Source organism: Amphiura filiformis, chromosome 17 (assembly GCF_039555335.1).
Source record: "Amphiura filiformis chromosome 17, Afil_fr2py, whole genome shotgun sequence".
Lineage (NCBI taxonomy): Eukaryota > Metazoa > Echinodermata > Ophiuroidea > Amphilepidida > Amphiuridae > Amphiura > Amphiura filiformis.
This window is the reverse complement of record NC_092644.1, coordinates 11,084,905-11,105,811: the sequence shown is the minus strand read 5'-3', so window position 1 is coordinate 11,105,811 and position 20,907 is coordinate 11,084,905. Positions and strand designations below refer to the sequence as shown.

At 36.3% G+C, this 20,907-nt stretch overlaps 1 protein-coding gene across 1 annotated transcript in view; it reads right to left on the bottom strand.

The window, feature by feature from the left end:
* LOC140136927 (ATP-binding cassette sub-family F member 1-like) overlaps nt 1-20,907 on the bottom strand; it is a 40,388-nt gene that overhangs the window by 4,361 nt on the left and 15,120 nt on the right. The window contains 9 exon segments of the mRNA XM_072158578.1: nt 2,404-2,508; nt 4,168-4,238; nt 5,578-5,652; nt 6,960-7,137; nt 8,006-8,110; nt 8,112-8,119; nt 8,464-8,499; nt 9,509-9,597; nt 11,022-11,105. Coding sequence (XP_072014679.1) covers nt 2,404-2,508; nt 4,168-4,238; nt 5,578-5,652; nt 6,960-7,137; nt 8,006-8,110; nt 8,112-8,119; nt 8,464-8,499; nt 9,509-9,597; nt 11,022-11,105 — 751 coding nt within the window.

The window sequence follows — 20,907 nt, the reverse complement described above, 5'->3', positions numbered from 1 at the left end:
AAATGTAAAAATTCAAGTGTACATAACAACTTTAAAAACTTGCCATGTAGTAGTAGTAGTAGTATGGAGTTCCCGCCTCTTATTTCAGGCGCACCGCTTAAACAGCGTGAATATGAATTTAAAACAACAAACAATTAATTTATATATTCAAACAACAGTCAAAATAGATACAATACTGAAGACTGGAGCACAAGACCAGCATGAAGTTTAGCAGAGCTCAACAGTTTATACAATACAGCAAAAAAAATAATAGTCAATGATTCGGATGAACTTATGAAGTGGAGCAAAGTTACAGCTCGGTACACCCGCACAAATCCGAGTTACGTAATACACCATCACAGTCCACACATGAAGAACACTTGAAACAGAAAAAGTTATTATGTACAGTCAATGACGGTCAATGATGATATCAATGCAAAAAGTAGACTAGAGAAGTTCCTTTCCACAGGCCGTGCGATGAATACGCCAATGCTGGGCCTGGCATTCCCTGCTACAATACATAGCCACACCGCACCTGGTGCATTTCTTTAACTTTCCAGGCACGATTTGAATTTTGTCCACACAATATCCAAGAATATTTTCCCCTTGGTTTGTTTAATTGTCCATACAGGCTGGTCCAATTGTTCAAGGTGTAATGTCTCCAACACGGTGGCTAGCTGCTTGCCAAGTCCAAGGAATATTGGTGAAGAAGAATCCATATTATCCCTGGTTTGGTTAGCAGAAATACAAGACCATGTGCTCACGCCGCCATTTTCTCGATAGTATCATGTCCAAAAAGATGACAATAAGCAATTGAACTCAAGTGGGTCTAGTAGTAAACTTAATCAATATGATGATTCATCAATTGTAAAGTATTAAGTGGAAAATGCACCAAGGATAAAAATGTATATAAGAAAAGATCTTCTAAAAACTTTATTAAATGTGGTGAATGTACTTGTAAAATTGAAAACTGTAAATATATTGTATGTAATAAGTGTAACCTTGATTTCCATGTATCCTGCACTGATATGAATTCTTCCGGTGACAGCAATAAAATGCCAATGATTCTTGGATCTGTAATCATTGCTAAGTTAAAATGTGCAAGAATGAGCTCACATTCAATGAAGGTTTTATTGATTATAAATTTTGTACTTCTAAAGGTTTTAAAATAGCTCATGTCAACATTAGAAGTCTTCGTTATAAAGTTGATCATATCAGAATTTTACTGAATGAAAATAACATTGATATCCTATGTTTAACTGAAAAATGGCTAAATAATGATATAGGCAATGGTGAGGTTCACATAGATGGTTACAATATTAGTAGATATGACAGATTTGATTTAAATGGTGGTGGGATTTTATGCTATATAAAAGATGGTATTGTTTTTAAAGAAAAGTCTGATTTGCAAAGTAATGTTGAAGCACTCTGGATAGAGCTAAACCTGCCCTACACCAAGCCTATCCTACTTGGCACTGTGTACAGCCCACCTGACTCAACAGCAGATTACTTGGACAAATTAGACTTGATTTTTCAAAATAATACTTCTCTTTATGATGATGTTATTATTCTTGGGGATTTTAATGTTGATGTAAATAAACAATGTAATGCAAGGAAGATCAAAAAACTTTCAACACACAGTAACCGTTGTCAATTAATTAATGATTTTACAAGAATCACTGAGTCTACTAAAACTATCATTGACTTGGCATTTGTATCAAAACAGGACAAAGTATCATGTTCAGGTGTACATAGCTTAGGACTTTCTGACCATTCATTGATATATGTTATTCGTAAAAACAAAAAAGTTAAGGTTCCTCCAAAGGTTATTAAAACTAGGTGTTTCAAGAATTTCAATGAGATTGAAGAAAGTATTGTTCATTTATTTTGGGATTGTAAATTCACTATTGAATACTGGAAAGATTTCCAAAACTGGATTAACAGTATTCTGAATGCAACTGGTTTTTTTTTACTCAGAACTTGGTTCTTTTTGGAAACTACATTTTCAAAGATTATGTTTTCAATAACATTCTGCTAGTCCTGAAATTCAAATTTACAAAAGTCGTCTGAAAAAAGAAAAGCCCTCATTTGTTTATGGCAAGGGGGATTTAGAAATGTTTTTTTCTCCATGAAAGGTTCTAAAAATAAAAATTGTTCATATGAAACCAAATTTTAACCAAAAATCTTAGATACACAAAGCAGTTTTTAAACATTTTGGTTGAAAAAAAATTACAAGAGCATCAAAGGGGTGAGGATGATAGAGGGACACATCCCATCCACTTTTCAAAATCAGATGGCCCCCACCTACATTTTTGCAACTTAATCATTATTTAATCAGTCGATTGATTTCGAGCAAGCACAACATTATAGTGTATGTATGGCAAAACAGGATAATAAATCTGGAAAAGAAAACACTTTACTTACTCTTAGATATTCTACTGATGTTTCATCCAGGTTGAGTTGATCCGCTGAATGCTGACTGTAAAAACCAATCTTGCACCTGTGGTTCTTTCTCTTTTCACCCTGGTTCTAAGCACAGAAATACAAAATACATAAGTGGTCAGAATATGGGGTCATTGGTTGAGAAAGTAGATCCGTTTGGATCTAAATTATGGGGGGGGGGGCATTGGGTGAGAATGACTTTTTAATGGGGTCTTTGTGTGAGAGCCTATAAGCCTCGAAAATTGAATTTCTAGTTCTAAATGACTTCAAAGTCTTTGGGTGATAGATCTAAAGGAAAAATATGGGGTCTTTAGTTTACACAGCATGTACTGGTAATGGGGTCTTTTGGTGACAGCGATGGTGAAAAAGGGGGTCTTAACAGCCCTACACATACGCGTCACCTTCACAGTGGGAGTGCCCTCCCCCCTCGGATTTCGGCATCTCACATCAAAGCTCCCATTGGGGGCCCCATTCCTTTTTTAAAGGAATTTTATTGTATAATGATAACGACACAAAAGATACTAAATTGATTGAAAAAATGATACCCATTGCCCCCCCATTTGACATTGCATATATAACGTTCTATGTTCATCAACTGTGACAATTTCGAATTGAAGGCAACCCAAATATCTAGATTTTTATCAATTTTAATGGCCATTCAATCTAATGATATTAGTTTTATGAGTGTAGATTAGTGGCTAGACATGGGATTGATGGCATCATATCCCACAATGCAAATTGATTAGTGACCTTCTGTGTGCAAGTTGTGATTACATTTGGCAAAATATCATTAAAACTCCCAGTGCATGATGGGTAAGTGTATTATATATTACAATTTCCCCAACATATTTGCCTGGCCTAATTGATTGTATTTTATAGCTCTCATTTTATTTACTCACAGTATATTAGTCAAAGACATAACAAAAGGTGCTAATAACAGAGTGTGTACTCAATTGAAAAATCAGGAACAATTATATACAGTGTTTCTAAATCAATGGTATAGTTTTACAGTTTCTCTCTACTAAAAGAAACTTTAACCATTAAAACCAATTAACAAACATAACATCAAAAGTAAAACATAATCCGATATAATTTTTCTGTTGAACAAACTTTAACAAAAACGTCACACAATGATACCAACTCTATTACATTTATTCCTGTTTATAAATAATAGCGACTACAAACACAATTATTGAGAAATAATTTTTCACAATGAAGGAAGGACGGACTGACGGACGGATCTTCAGACGGAAGCGTTCTTATAATCTTTACTCTATTTCATGGCGTACGATAATAAAAGTCTGAAAGTACAAGAAATCGATTCACTAAAAGTAAAAATTCCAATTGAATGAACACAGCTGTACGCGATACAACCGCGATCATACATCGCTTATTTCAACGTACAACGCGAATGCACAACAATGGATACGATAATGAAAATACTAACTAATCATGAGTGAGTTGGCAAGGTTGGATTCACTTCAGCGTTACGCACACACAGACGTTCATCACACAATGTACGCAGAGAATCATCACGCTGTTGACAGCCATGTTCATTCAATTGAAACTTCTAGTAGACTGGTTCTCAAGTACCCGGATGTTTCACAAGTATCATGGGATCGCCTATAAATCTTCTCTGGCAATGCGTTGTCTCACTACACAGAATATTTTAAGAACATTTCAAAACTGTGCTTTTTTTCTGGAATTGACACTAGCTCTTTAATTTGTATTGATAAAACATCTTACCGGTTGTAGTTCTCCAGTGAGAAGTTTTAGTAACGTACTCTTCCCGACACCATTAGGACCAACAATAGCAACTGAAAGAAATAGTACTTGTATTAGGCAAAATTCCTCATAAGATCAGTTCTCAAAATGCAAAAGAACCATATTTTCTCTCACAGGCTGGATTGTAGCTTAATATCCACCCACACCCCTGTGATAGGCAAATTTGTTAGTCTGGGCCAATGTGGTACAATGTGATCAGTATAAAATTAATCGTATAGTTGGGTTAACTTTTTAGAATTAACAGTTTTTGTTCTAAACAAGGCTAAACTACAGCCCTGGCAGACCAATTAACCTGTATTTCACGGCAATCTGCATGCCAAAATTCACCTGTTGCGATGCAACTTTCAAGGTGGGTGCAAAATTACAATACAACCTTTTAAACGCAAAGCATTCAATTGTACTTCATGCTCCCATTTTCAAATTGCATTGTACCTCAACTTCTAAAGTAGGGTGCAATTTAGTGATACGAGTTAGAAATAACAAGTTCAAGAAGTTATTTCCTAACCGAGCCCTGGTCTTCTCACAAACAAACACATTTATTGGAAGCTACACCCAGATGGTGAAAGTCTTATTCAGGTCAATATCATTGGATATGTCAATCAAGAAATCTTAGATAGTGTTCTGCCCTTATTTTGCTCGCCACTGATGTGCACTCTCACACATCATATAACTGTGGAATATACATCAACTTTTTTACCTCAGTCAGTAGGGTGCAATTTAGTGACACGAGTTAGAAATAACAAGTTCAAGAAGTTATTTCCTAACCGAGCCCTGGTCTTCTCACAAACAAAGACATTTAGTGGAAGCTACACCCAGATGGTGAAAGTCTTATTCAGGTCAATATCATTGGATATGTCAATCAAGAAATCTTAGATAGTGTTCTGCCCTTATTTTGCTCGCCACTGATGTGCACTCTCACACATCATATAACTGTGGAATATACATCAACTTTTTTACCTCAGTCATTTAATAATGTTGGTTTGTATTTTAATTCTGTATATTAAATATTGTTGCCATGTATTATGCTTTTATGTATGTTTTGTAAATCGCTTTGAAAACCATTTATTACTATGGTAAATTTTACTTGTAAGCCAATAATAATAACCTTTTTTTACCTTAGTCGTTTTTAAAACGTTGGTTCGTATTTTAATTCTGTATATTTAAATATTGTTTGCATTATGTTTGCTTTTATATGTTTTGTAAAGCACATTGAGATTTGTTTGTAATGCGCTATAGAAGAATAAAATTATCACTATTATTATTAATATTATTATAGATGTTACAATCCTAATGCAATTATTCTATGAACACTTTTCTCATTTAATTTTAATAAAGTTAGATACTATAGTAAAAATTTCCCAGCATACTTACTTCTAGTGTCCATGTCAATACCGAAGTCCAATCCCTTGAACAGTTTTGGTTGATCCGGGTAGCCAAAATCAACAGCTACAAAGAAACAATTTGAACAAACAATTTGAATTTGAAATTTTATTAGTAACCCCTCTCTCGCCCAAAAAGAAAACAACCATTAGCATCTATTTACTATGTAAACTAAGTATCGACCCTATCAAATATGACGTCACCCATCCTCATTTAAATAAAATTCTGTCCACCAGGAGGCCTCCATGGGGCAATTTGCATTATAGTACAATAAAACAGGGGATAGGTATGAATGGTTGTGGAATTGAACTAGAGACCTGTCAGTGTGATCTTAGACTGTCCACCAACATGGCTGTCATTTCAATTGTTATGCCGTTCCAGTTGGTTATTTGATAGGGTCTATTCGCTGTATGTCGTAGTGCATGTTAGAATATGGCCGTTGCTAGGTCAACTGGATCACACTTTCTTTGTTAAGAAACACTGATCAAAATGATCACAACACAAAGCCTATGGCATATGAAAATTCGGAACAGGTGTATGAGCCCAGGCATGGAGCAGTAACCAATGGTTACTTAACGTGCACTACAACAGCGAATAGGTGTATTAAGCGGTGATGGTTGATGGACTAACGACAACATAATCTTAAGCTTTCTTAAACAAACAAACAAACATTAGCATAATGAATCAAAGATATTATACCAAATATTAGACACAAAAAAGCGCCATACGTATTACGTAATGCTACGCTAAATCCGCCATCTTGGTTTGTCGCTCATGGAGGGCAGGTAATGTACCTGCGGCATTTGCCTGCAAGATCCTCAAATCAAACAATCATTTGCATCTTTCAGCTTGAGCATTTCAAAGGTTTGCGCATGCAGCGTTTAGTGTGCATTTTTGGCACAACACATTACACGCAGAGTGCAAACAATCACACTATGAATCCAGGGGTACATGAAGTTGTCTCCATGAGCAAGATGCACTATGGACCACAATAGCCTCAACCCAATGGCATAGTTCAATAACCTCAATTAAACAATCAGGGTGCAAAATTTGACCTCATGTTGCAGATTATGAGATTTTGTACTCAAATTTTCAAAGGTCATACAATAAATGTGCAAATGTATTGGGGTTATAGAACTGAGCCCTGATAGATGAGCATGTTGTGGATCCTAGAGATGCAAACATGGTGGATGGACTGATGAGTCGGTTCTCTTGATTCTATCGCAATGATATCAAGCCCAGTATAGGCAGAGTGTGAGCGAGGTGGTGTTTGAGGCAGAGAATGTAACAGAGAATTGTAACCTTCTTCAACAAATAATAAACAACCATTAGCAACTAAACACACACACAAACTAACATTGGCATGTACTTACTATATAAACCCAATATAGGCGGAGTGAGAGATGGTGGTTGTGGGAATGTAAATTTGACCACATAGTCTCTAGGTTTCTTCAACAATTCAATTGCTTCTGCCTCGTCTTCTGTAGGGTCTCCCTTCTTACCGCCTTTTTTCTGTGACTTTTTAGTAGCTGCTGATTTTTGGATTGCTTCCTGCAATATGAAATGGTTATAAACGTATAGATGTGGAGAAAAAAAATCATATGTGGAGCATTCATTAACCCTAACCTTTGTGGAGGCTCTGGTTTTAGTAATTATTTTGTGTTGTTGGAATAACAGACAGAATTTCTTTCTTTGTAACCATTAGTACTCTTACTTCCCTATCATCCAAGAACAATGTAAGACCTATTTATGTTGACTGTATTAAGATATCATCCAGACGAAGAGTTTTAAAATTGGCAAACAAAGGCCCAGCAGTATGTGCTCGAAAATCAGCATTGGTAATATATCTGAATGCATGTTTCTAAAGTCTAAAGAGAGGGTTTAGGCGCAGTGTTCGAAATAAGCACTTTTTATCCTCTTGTCCAGAAATCACTGGGGACAACCAAATTGAGCTATGTACTTATCCCCTGGACAACCACTATATTTTACCTCGAAAAATATGACAACCTCCATATTTTCCTTACTTCGGACACTGTTTAGGCGTGAAGATGCAGGTTTACCCCAAGCAATATTACAATAACTCATGTGGTTTTTTTCCCAGGCTGTCAGGTAGCCATCTTTATTGTTCATAAAACAGCACAACAAATATATTTTTCATTGGCAAAGAACAAATATAACATTGAAGCCAACCAGCAGAGTTTTGCATACAAAGCACACGCAAGGAAAAAGGAGCAGAGGAAGACATTGCCAATTGGCATTCCGCAAAGTTATTCAAATATATCGCACTAAACATTTATATGTTATTAAAACGACTTGACCAAAACCAAAACATGTATATATAGCCTGTTTGTAACGTTTCAAAACATTTGTGTGTTTAAAATGATATTACTATTCTGATGTAGAGAAACTTGTTACATACCGCAGCTTTTGATGATTTCCCACCGGCTTTGAGCACCTTCAGTCTTTTCTCCTGCTTCTCATATTCTTTCAGTTGCTCTTTTCTTTTTTGCTTCAACATTTTTTTTAAATGTATCTGTGAACAGAAAATTGAAGCTCAATTAAACATTGCTTATAAAGTCACGCACATGACAAGTTACGGTTGCATACGCTTTTATCTTACTCACACGATATGGCATGGAAATTATTGCATTTTCATCAATTTTTCATTCAAAAATTGTAGGGAGGCATTTATTAGAGGGGGGAGCATTTATTACTCACAATATGATATTACTATACAAGTGCAATTGATTCAACTTTCTTTCTATATCACCATACTGTGGGTATTTTCTGCAAATATTTGTGAAATTTCTTTCAGACAAATTTCTAAGGAAATGATTTGAATGAAAATTAAATCTTAATAGCATTTGGCATACTTACTGTAATTGCCCCTGTAGTAATGCAGTTTTTGAAGTTCTGGGGAAGAAGAAGACATACTTCCATTAAAGGTTAGTTAGGCAAAGAAAAACAAAATTGAAATTCATATACCCCCTATGGAAGACATGACCTTAATCTCCCACACAGGGGTGTAGATTTCAAATGGAGCCACCCATTCAGGTAACCCCATTAGAAATTCACAGTCGGTGTGTGGAAAATTAAGGTCATATCTATAGGGGCATGTGGATTTGAACTGAACTAGAAACGTCGCGGTTTTCAACGCAAGGCATCAAATGGGACACCTCCACCCCGATGACCCCAAAATAACCTTGCAATGACCCCTTGGTGACCCCGGATGACCATGAAATGACCTTCCAAAAATTTGGCTCGAAATGTTGACTGTAAAAACCTTGGAATGGTTAGTCAGTCGGAAAACTTGTTTTATCAATATAATTACTAATATTATTATATTCTTTTCATAATGGTCAGATATTGTTTAAATTCACCAAACTAAAGGGTGTATTTGGAATTTCACCCAATTCTTCTTTTTTTTATGTCTTATAGTTGATTAATGAAAACATTCAAAAGCATTATGGTCCGTTTTCATGGAGGACAATACAACAGCCTCTTTTTCAACACTTGCTACCAGGAAATTTTGCCACTTGCATGTGTCCTGACCCTGTTTATCTCGTAAAAATGAACAGCAAATGAGGTACTGATGTTTCATAACAATACAAGATGTGATTCAATCAGCCAATTAAAATCTCATTTATGCAGCAGTGTATACGCTAAAGGAGCAAGATGAGCCCAATTTCTGTGATAGCTAGTGTAATGTGATAGGCCTACTGTAAAGCATAATATTTTCGGGGCTTTAAAATCATGCATTTTGTAGATTCCCTTAAAGGCCTATAGGAAGAAAATATATTTGTGCGCATGAAAATGTCGCTAATAAACTGCAGTCTTGAAATTGTCATGCACACGAAGATTTCATTCTTTACAGTATTCGAATTTCTTGATTCTTAAACTTAAGTTTCAACATGAGACTCACCTAGATGCATAATATCAGTACACACTTCATCTAAAAAGGACTGGTCATGAGAGACTATTAATAGCGTCTTCTTCCAACCTTGTAAATAGCTGGCGCAAATATTAAATCAAATTACTCATTTTGATAAAACAGAATGTTGCAAGAGGGTCAATAAAAAAAGCTCATATTTTATTGATATTTCTTGGAAAACATACAGGCAATAATTTTTTTTTTCTATTAAAACATTTTTTAAGGTGCAAAAAACTACCACTAGGATATGTGTGCACACAAGTTTATTCTTTGGCCTAATCATCATTCAATATCACAAAATACCAACAATATGGTACTTAACCCCATGAGAACTACCTGCCTATTGGTCAGAAAGAAGATTTCATTATCAATTGGACCAACCAGCAACATTGTTAGAATAATTTCACCACACAAAAAAATTGGGGTGAATTATTTGCAAAGCTCCATTCTGATCGGTGATTAAAATAAAGATATTATGTGATTGACCAATCAGAGAGAATGTTAGATCGGCACGTAATGCTGAGGGGGTTAACATATTTGTGACTATCCACCATAAACCCAGTGTAAAGTTGTCAGAGATATGGACCAATAAACATAACAGTTAACAGCAAACAAAGGAATTTCAAAAGGGGGGTACTTATTTACCTAAGAATCATGAGAAGTGATGTATCATTTTTAACCGTTTCATGGAGATTTTGAATATATATGTAATACCGTATTTCCTCGAATAAAGGCCCCTGGTGGCGTTGCATTTTCCAAACGGGGGCGTTTATTAGAGGTCATTTTTAGCACGACAATTCCCATTAAAATCACTAGGTAAGCTTATAAGTCACGCTAAAATGACGAACTATGAACTAGAAACACTGACGTTTGGTTCACATCCGGGTTTCCGATGCAGATTTTCACCAATTATTGCTGCTATATCGACCATGTGAGCAACTTGGTAAGCTTACTACACAAGATAGCATGGAAATATCAGCATTTTTGAAACATCTTGGTTGAAAAAAGTGGTGGGGCAGTTTATTTGAGGAAATACAGTATATAATCTCAAACACTCAAAGTTCTGATTTCATTGTGGGTTTTTCGTGGATGATCATATTTTATAGGAATAGAAATGGATGGGAAAATAAAAGCTGGTATGCAAAGAGGGAAGGGTTGAGACGTAAAAGGAGTCAAGAATGGTTGAAGACATGAGCCTCCAAAAATAAAGTTGCAGTCATAATGCCAAGTCCCATATCAGTCCATGTACAGTGTTTGAGCCTAGGACAGTCTGTGGCATCACTACATCAAATCTGTTTTGTGTGCACATCTATTTAAATATACCGGTGCACACCAGCACTAGAATGTGTATGTACCCCAGTGCTTTGAGTGAACATTATTGACATTAAGATCACAGAGTGCACTTTTATATATAACTGATATTGCTATTACTCATTACAAATTTACTATCCAGTATTAAACCCTGGACCTCCAAGTTACTAGTCATGTGCTCTATAATACTCACCTGTTAAGCCAGATAACTGCATTGAGATCTAAATGATTTGTAGGTTCATCAAGTAGTAATAATGTTGGTTCCATAAATAAAGCCCTAATAAGAATGAGAATAATGAGAAACAAAATATGAAATACAAGGTGAGATCAAAATGGCACGCAGGTCCACAACATCAACCAAATCATGTAAAAACAGATGTCATTTCATATGGGAAAACTGTTAAAACATTTGATTATGAAAATAAAGTCTTGATTAAGGGTCTAAATTACTAACAATTCTAAGTGAAGTTGGCATGAGGGTTTATGTGTGTGTGCAATGACCTCACTATCTTTTCGAGGACTCTGATACACTTAGGACATACCTGCCAACAATGTAAAAATAAAAATCTGTACAGGGTGCGCGCGACCCGGGGCGCGCGAAGCACGCGCTCACCCGTAACTGCGCATACTTGCCAACCTTTGAAACTTAGGTCGGTGTCTAATTAGAGTGAAGTGAGAAGCGAAACAAAACTTTGGAAAAAAGAAGTTATAGACCCTAAATTACTTGTTATTCAAGGTTGGAAAAAAATTGAAAATGTTTTTTTTTTAAATAAATTTTTTTATTCTAATTTTTTTTTAAATTTCAAAGTTTTTGGCAACTTTAGAGAACCACTGGACCTATTCTGAAGTGCTAAGATCATTCACAGGTAATTTGAAAAAAATTTTTAAAAAAAATTACGAAAAAATTACAGTTTGTTATCGTTATGTAAACCATTAACTACACTACGGGATTCTCATGAGAGTAGCAGCGCTGCTACTCTCGAGTACCTACGTCGGCCACCAGACCCTTGTGGCCCAGCAAGCTGGCTACAACTCGCGAATACCTCGTGGCGTAGGTACTTTGAAGGTACTCCGAGTACCGACACTGGTACTCGCCTGTCAGGTACTCCGCAGCTGTGTACCGACGTGGGTTCTCTTGCAAAAAAATGAGGCAAGCGAGTTGCCATTTCTTATTTGTTTCTGTTGCCATGTTGTTTAATATGTTCTTGATTTGTGTTTCTTATTTATTCTTTGGGCATTTTTAAGCGGATAAGTTAAGTAGGCCTATTAGTAAATGAGTAAATAAATAAATAAGTAAGTAAATAACTAGCTAAAGGAGTAAGTAAATAAATAAGGAAATAGGTAAGCAAGTTATTAAATAAATAATTACCCAAAGAAGTAAATAAATAAATAAATAAATAAATAAATAAATATCTAAATGAGTAAGTAAATAAATAAGTGAAGATAATAAATAATTATTATAAACAATTAAATAAATAAATAAATAAATAAATAAAGAACTAAGTAAATTTATAAGTACATTAGTAAATAAATAAGTAACCAACTAAATAAATAAATAGGTAATAAATAAATCAGTAAAATAACTAAAGCAAGTAATGATGCAATCTTTTTTAAACATTTCTGAAAAATAATAAATTTACTAAATAATTAAATAAGATAAAAATTACAAATGAAAACGACCAAGCTGAGCAACCATCAGCCAAGTAAACAGCTAACTAACCAACCATGCAAGTAAACAATAAAACAAACATAAAACCGTATTATTTTCCTAACAGAACAAAACGGAAAACAAAAGAAAAACAACGGAATTATAACACTGTCGCCGGCGTACGGAAAAACTGCATTGTGCAACAAGCAATTGCATCCAGATCATAACAAATTAATAATTCCACTTCAACGCGTTCGTGTGCAAGCCTTGTTGAACGCGCAGTCGGCTGCGTAGTTGTACCACGGGCGCGCGCGCCTTGAAGTCAATGAACTTTACGATCAAAGGACTTTAGCGACGGAGTACCTCGCGGTGAGTACCTTCACTGCTACTTCACTGCTGACACATGGGTACACCATGGATGCGGTTACTGTGCAGGTACTTCCGCTGAAGGGCCATCGAAGTACCCCCGACCATGGTCTGCCTATAAGTCACCTACTCGGTACATCGCAGTTGACTCTTAGGTGACGCATGGTGGAGTATCGATGTAAGTACTTTTGCTACGGGGTATCTACAGTATGGTGGCCGACGCTGGTACTTTGGTGTAGTACCAACGTCGGCCACAAAGGGATAGGGTACTCGGTAGTAGCAGCGGTAGTAGACGCGAAGTACAATTGCAGCAGAGGTACTCCGTCGCCAGGAATCTTGTAGTGTACACTACAAGATTCCTGGCGACGGTGTACCTCTGCTGCACTGGTACTTTGCAGGTACTACTGCTGCTACTACCGAGTACCCCATCCCGTGGTAGCCGACGCTGGTACTACACCAAAGTACCAGCGTCGGCCACCATACTGTAGATACTCCCGTAGTTGAGTACCTATGTCGGTACTCCACCATGCGCCACCTCCGAGTCAACTGCGTGTACCGGTAGGTGACTTATAGGCACACCATAGTGTGGGTACTTCTAATAGTCCTTCCATGGAAGTACCTGCACAGTAGCCGCACCTACTGTGTACCCATGTGTCACCTACTGTGTACCTCATGTGTCACCTACTGTGTACCCCATGTGTGAAGTAGCAATGAAGGTACTCTTGTCGTGTTTTTGCATTCCTAATCGAATCGCCCAGCGATCACCGTGATGCTGCGACTCACTCATATTTGGCCGTGACGACGAAAGTTACTGAAGAAACATCATCATTTTCTCAGTTTTTAAACCAAAAAAGTCAAAATTTCCTGATGTTTATGTCTTCAAATGTTGTGCATGTAAAGATTTGCTGACTTAGATCATATTGGGCACACAGTAACTCTTGAATTGTAAAGATTTTGGAAAGAAAGGTTCGCCAAATCACCGTAGATAACACACGCAATTTTCCTATTGGACTGTACGTGATGTGGGTTGCATACTCCGTGATTTTCCGTTGGTGTTTTTGGCATTTTTCGTCACAGTATAACCACTTCAGTTGTCTCAATGTTCGGTAAGTAACTGAAGCCGATAACTTAAGTAAGCTTTATTCTCAATTCATCACCAGTTTGATATTAAAAAACGTGCTAATTAATATTATTTATAATACCATGAATACGTGCATGCGTGGTGCTTTGTTAGTGTTAAACTGTATGTTGACAGATGTAAAATGCAGATTAATGCCAGGCTAGCCTAGCCTATAAACATGATAAAAAACTTTAAAAGCATACTGTCACTGTGATTCGAGTCATCCCCGGGGAGTATTCTCTGTTCAGTGACAGTTTAAATGTGTATTAGGCGTAATTAAATATCTGGACATGCTAGACTAAATTAAATAATAAAAAAAAGAGTGAGAGGCCTATCTATGCCGGATTTGTCGCCCTAAAAAAAGGGGACACGCCTGTGTTAATTAACATTAGCATGTGTTCCTCACGGACCAACCTGGGTAACCAAACAGGCCGGAGTGCCCATCTCTCTTTCAAGGACAAGGTGATTGGGGCAGACTCCTTCCTTCATGTAATGTTGCTGGGGGGAGGGTCACAGTTTTAGGCCACTGTACGTGTGCCACCTTGTCCGTGCCCCTCACTACAGTGCCACCGTGGCCTAGCAGGGCGTATTAAAGACAATGCGAGACACAAATGATATATGTGTGCGGATTGGACATATACGATGCAAGCATAAGAAATTGTGCAAAAAAATGAATATGATCGGGGCAAACTGAGAGGCCGTTATTAAATCTACTAAAACTTCAGTTCAGAATATAAATAAACACGTCATAGTCTGGCAAACAGGTGATAGTACAGTATAAACATAGCCTACGATCTGTGCCTAACTTAGGCTAGGACTAGTCTAAAAGGGTCAGCAATTTTGGTTCACAATAGGCCTGTCAGTGACAATCAATGTATGTATGTGTGTGTAGTCTGGATCAAAGAAGATACACCTTGTGTAGAGGGCACATGCCTAGGGCAGCTAGGCTTGCACAGATTAGGCTTCTCGAATAGGAAGTTGAGGCCGGGCTTACTATTTTAGTCAAATGACATGTCATTAAAAGATTGAAGGGTAAAAACACTGAGGCCTAGGCTAATTGATAAATAATAGGGCGGGCTATTATATAAGGCTTAGGCCTATCTTAAATTTTTAAAGACTATTCAGGTCACGGGTCAGGTCAGTATTAAATTCTGAAAAGTTAGGCCTACTATCGGCTTGGCTAATAAAATAACAACATACCGGTACAAATCATGTTTCTTGTACTTTCCTCATTCAATTAGGTCGGTGCCTTGAAGTGAACTGTTGCAGCAACTTAGCCACATGATAGTTGTGAGGAGAATGTGTCGATGCAACTAACGTCTCACGCTCTACAGAGTTTAGTCCAGAACGAACAGATTGTGTTCCATATAAAAGACCTGGTATGTGTAAGTTTTTTGATTTTAAGGCACATGCTAATATTTTGATTTCATGATGTGGTAGTGGTACAATCATAATTTCACTAAAAGACAATGATCCCTGCCATGTGACAAGGCACTAAACGATAATGTTCCACGTGACATGCCGAAATGACTTTTCCACTACTTTTGATGTGTGTATGTAAGGTCGCCATAAAACTAAATTTGTATTTACAATAAAACTCAAAATCTCTTGAATGTCCCTTTAATAATAATAAACAAACAAGTGCCCTTGGAATGCACAATTTACTAAAAGATGATTATGATCTCATGTGACTATATGAAAACGATCTTTCCTGAAAATCTTTAGAATCATAAAACTCAGCATCTCTGAATGTCCCATTAATGAAATAGTAATACAAATACTGAATCAAACAAACATCTTTAAACAGTCTTTGTGCACTTTCCATTTTAGACTTGTTTTAGTTTTTAGTATTAAAATGTCTTGTCTAAACTTGTCTTTAATTATGTTCCTTTTTTTAGTTTAAAATTTGCACATTGCACAGGAAGGAACTGGCCTATACAGCAACAAGCTAAAGACCAGAGAATAGGATGGATCGTCCCTACATGAAATATCTTCATTTGGCAATTGGATATTGTACCACAGTGAAACTGACCTATAGGGCACAGTTGCACAATATCAAGACATCAAGAACCCAACCCATCAGCTTTAATATCATACCTCAAAGAATAAGAAAAACTTTGGTGACAACAATGCATCTTGGTCAGAAAAGAATTAAAGGTTAAACAGGCGTCAAATTTCATATCTTGTTAAAAACCACACCAAAGTATTCCTCTGATCATAATGAATCTGAAAAAGTATTGTTTGATCTATATATGGTCATGTGTCATATGGTGGGGCACATTTGCGTTACAAACACTGATTTTGATCATTTGTCCTCATTTTCACTTAAATTGATACATGTCTAAAACTATACATCTCACACCAACAAAACTATACATTTTTGGAAAGCTTATGTTCCAAGGAATCTAACAATGCAAAATTGATGTTGGTATACAGGGTGTGTAAGAAAATATATAGGGTGATATCATGAAAAAAATTAATTTTACTAGAAAATTGATAATTTATTGCATTTGCTACTGGTGTGGAATATCTCTAATGTAATCTAATTTTGTGGCAGGCAACACTATGAGCTTTAATAAACTGTATACTTTTGCTATGTTATGATTGACCAAAGTGGTGATACAGGGTATAAAAATGTACGTAACTTTACGCACCAAATGTTGATTACATTTTTGAAAAAATTTTCTTTAGAGTGTATCCTACATTTATTTTAACTGCATATTTGGATTCCTGAGGTAAAATGCATTCCAAAAATGTATACTTTTCCTATCTTAGGATGTATAATTCTCAAGATAAACAATTTAAAGCCAAAACGTGTGTTGTGACTGAAAATCTTGGCATTTGTGTGTAGTGAATAGGGAAAAATTGTGGGTATTGTGACTTGCGGTTCTCAGTGAATACTTGTAAACATGAAATAGATCAAACTAATAGTTGAATATGAATAATGAATAAACAAGCTTTGATTTGAGATACGATTTGCATGTACAGCACAAAATTTGGCAATGATAAAATTTAAAATTCAAAAAGATATCATGTTTCCACAATATTTCTCATAGAGATTGCACATACTCCTCCACCGCTTATCCTCCACCGCTTATCCTCCAGGTTTATCCTCGTTAACATTTTAATATTTTTCACTAATTAAACAAATGATAATTTCAAATTGTGAAACATATTTGAAAAGTAGAATAATCAAGCTGTATAATGAGCCCAAACTTTATGCAATTGGACAAAGAATAGCTCTGTACCAACAAGTTGAATCTGAAAGAGGAGAGAAAAATGTAACGGCTCCCACTATTTTGGGGTCCCACCATATGACACGTGACCATAAGCACTATGTTCTCTATTTTGATATAAACAAAAATTTCAAGGGTCACATTTTTGGCTCCATGGGGATAAAATTTCAAACACTCTTTAAGATTTTCCTAAACAGTTACTCTAATTGTATGGTTTTTTGATACCAATTCAAATAATGAATAGTTTGCACCATCTAAGATGTTTCGGTACATGATGAATACTTTGTAGGGCTTTTAACTTTTTTCTGAGTAAGGTGTATTTTTTCTACCAAAGTTTTTCTGATCCCTTAAAGTCTTAAAGAACTAAATTGCAAGCTCCAACGACAAATATCGCACAATGTTTGAAATTCAAGCATCATTTATCTACAAATGTTGGAGGGAAAACCATGACTGATAAAAAATTAAATTTAATGAAAAGAGTCATTGAATTAAATATAAAGATGAATATTCAGACCAGGGGTCTTACTTAAATGGTGGTGTTCCTCAAGGCAATGTCATTGGTCCTGATTCATTCCACTGATGCCTCGGATAAGTATGTGGTTGATTTGACTGTTGGTGAGAACAGAGCCTATGATGGCACCAGCACAATACAAGCCCCAGTCTATGATGTTATGTACACTTTGACTGATAAAAACAAATGGAGGCTGTCAGGTGTTGTTCAAGTCGTAGTTTCCAATCTATAGGCTTTGATTTGTTTGGGCTCCCCATATTAGCATTTATCTGACATTCCCATTTGAGAATAATTTCTTATTATCTTGTTTTATCTTTATATGTTAAAATGTTTTTACATATTTCTAGTGTGCAATTAAACATGTTTTTCAGTATTGCAATTAGTGTAAAAATCATGTAGGCTAATTCAGCCTCTCGGCTGCAATATGAACCAATACATAATATTGAAATTATTATACTTAGTTCTCTGGGTTGATGAGATGTACACATTTTAATCTTTACCCAGAGCAGCCAGTGCACAGAGCAGCGGCGCACATCGTTGAAAAAACCCCACCTATAGCAAACAACTATAATCTGTATACCTTCCTCGAGTCAGTAATTTAGGTATTGCTTTTTATTGTATCTCTAAAGGTAATGATGAGAAGTATACAAAAGTATAAATTTTCAGAAAGGAAATGATGCAAGGAATCCAACTAGCATAACAGATTCCTGAAAAAATTAATAGTTTTTGAGAAATTCTCAAAATTTTATTTCACTTTACTGACTCGAGGAAGGTATATGGACTATAGTACATCTGGTCAGGTTCGAACCGGCAACCTTCGTAATACTAGCATGATGCCTAACCAACTGAGCCACAGAGGCATGTTGCAGAATGGTTAGAGCGTCATTATAGTATTATGAAGGTCGCCGGTTCGAACCAGGCCAAATGCACTATTTTTTCAACGTTTATGTGTGCTGCCTGCTCTGAGTAAGGCTAAGGGCCTGTGCAATAATTATGAGCCCTGGGGAGCAAGAATTTTGGTTGGGAAGCTAAAAAGGGGCAAGTAATTTTTGGCAGAAAGGGTCCCGGACAAACGATTTTAGTTTAGACACACATTCATGAGGAACGCACTAAAAGGCTTAGGAAAACAGTACGCGCACGGAAACGTTATAAAAGATTTCTTTTGAAACTTTTGCACTATTGATGCGATCAAGCAAAGTCAGTCGGAAGTCTGCAACATTAAATTTTCAGTTATGTATACGATAGTAAAAAGCATTCTATACAAAGCTGAATTTTGCAGAACACCCCATTGAAATTGAACATGCAGTTCCAAAGATATGACCAATTTAAGAGTTTCCAAAACAATAGGAAACAAAAGGAAATAGTTACTTTGTTTGGCTATATCTCAAAATCAATATTGCCGACTTCCGACTGATTTTGCTTGATCGCATCACAAATGGTTTCCCCTATCATGGTCGGTAGGCATCATCAGAATGATGTTTGTTGATCCTTCTGATGTTGTCTACAACCATGATAGGCAAAACGGTCAATAATGAGTAAATGTTTTGGTTTTGTTCAAAAGAAATCTTTTATGTTTAACAACAAATCTGATGAATCTACTTAGTGACGTGCGAAATATTTTTCTGTTCACCGCTACCGCATTATGTATCTAGACCATAAAATTTTAAGGTTTGCAAATCGGGATTCCCAAAATTTGGCATATATGCGGCGGGGGGCAAATATATTTTGGCTGGTCAATGGAAGGGGGAGCAATTTTGGCACGCCCATTTTACCTCCGGGGCTCAATTACATGACAAAATGAGCCAAAATCATGGAAATTTCTGGTCATTTTAATATTTAATTCATGTGTATATCCTTTGTTCGTAATACTGTGGGGCTGGAGAATCCGCACTTACCCGTCAAAATAATGACTGACCCCTTTATAGGCGATGATAAAAGCCCCATGTTCTACGGGCGGAAGGCCGTTGCAAACATATTCTAAAAATATTCAGCCAAAATGAGTAAAATTTAGCCCCAAAACGGCTGATTTTAATTTACATACTTTTAGACAAAATTTAAAAAAAATTCTCCAAAACGCAAATTCTGGGTCGGTCGCCCGGGTTCTTTTTTCGTTGTCGTACGGAAGATTGAACAAAAAAAATCAACATCCAGGAAAACTTATAAGGACCCCCTCTCCCACTGACTGTCGGTCTGTAAAATGTATAGTAGGCATAGACCCCATTAGGCCTACACCAAATTAATGAGTATAGAGGCCGAGATGCCACTTTTCAGGTTTTAGCCAGGTTTTTAGTGAGTCCAAATTCCTTTTTTATTCATTTTCAGCCCGTTTTGGGGCTTTGTGGTCTGCATTCACATGCTTTTTCAGGTTTTTCTCACCAGTTTCAGGTTTTTGAGTGAAACTGAGTGGCATCTCTGTAGAGGTCAATGGTTAACAAATATTGCGGTGGCGTTTAATTCTGGCCCGGTTTTTAATACTCGAACAATTGTGAGAATATTTTCAATGTTACACTAGCCACAAATCAAGGTGAAACTTTGTGTTTACTTGGCCAATTTGCAGTTTTACAATATTTTAAAGCCCCAAATCAATGTGTTTGTTTATACTAGGCTAAAAGGAAAAAAATAAGATTCACAGCAATTCTGGTGATACGAATATACCCGGCATAGTGCTAATGTACAAGGGGCCCATATTGAAAAATGATCCATCCCCATCAGTCATCCAAAATGATGTTTGTCATATTGAACTGTCTTTCTGGTAACAAACCAGTAAATATACACCCAGAGACGCCTAAAGACACTTGCAAGAGTGTTGCAAGTCCGTCACGTCATAGGCCGTCAAAAAAACATTTGTGAAGGCCTATGGGCGTCGTGAGAATTCTAAATTTTAGAAAGTGAAATTGCATCTTTATTTGTAAACTTGACGTCGAATGTTCTATTTAGTATTTGTTGAGTGGTTGTTTCTTTTGCCTCTGCCGATATAGCTGTATTCCGTGTTTTGGATTGAAAAAAAGATTTTTTTTAAATTTCTGCCCCTGACTCGAATTCCGTGTGAACCTTCGCAAGCCAAGGGTGCAGAATAAAAAAATTTGACGCTTCCATTTTTGGAAGGTATTCGATCCTTGATTTTGTTGCGGTCGGATGTTATATCAAGCACAAAAATATTAAACACAAAATTTTAAATGATTTTACCACCAAACCTCA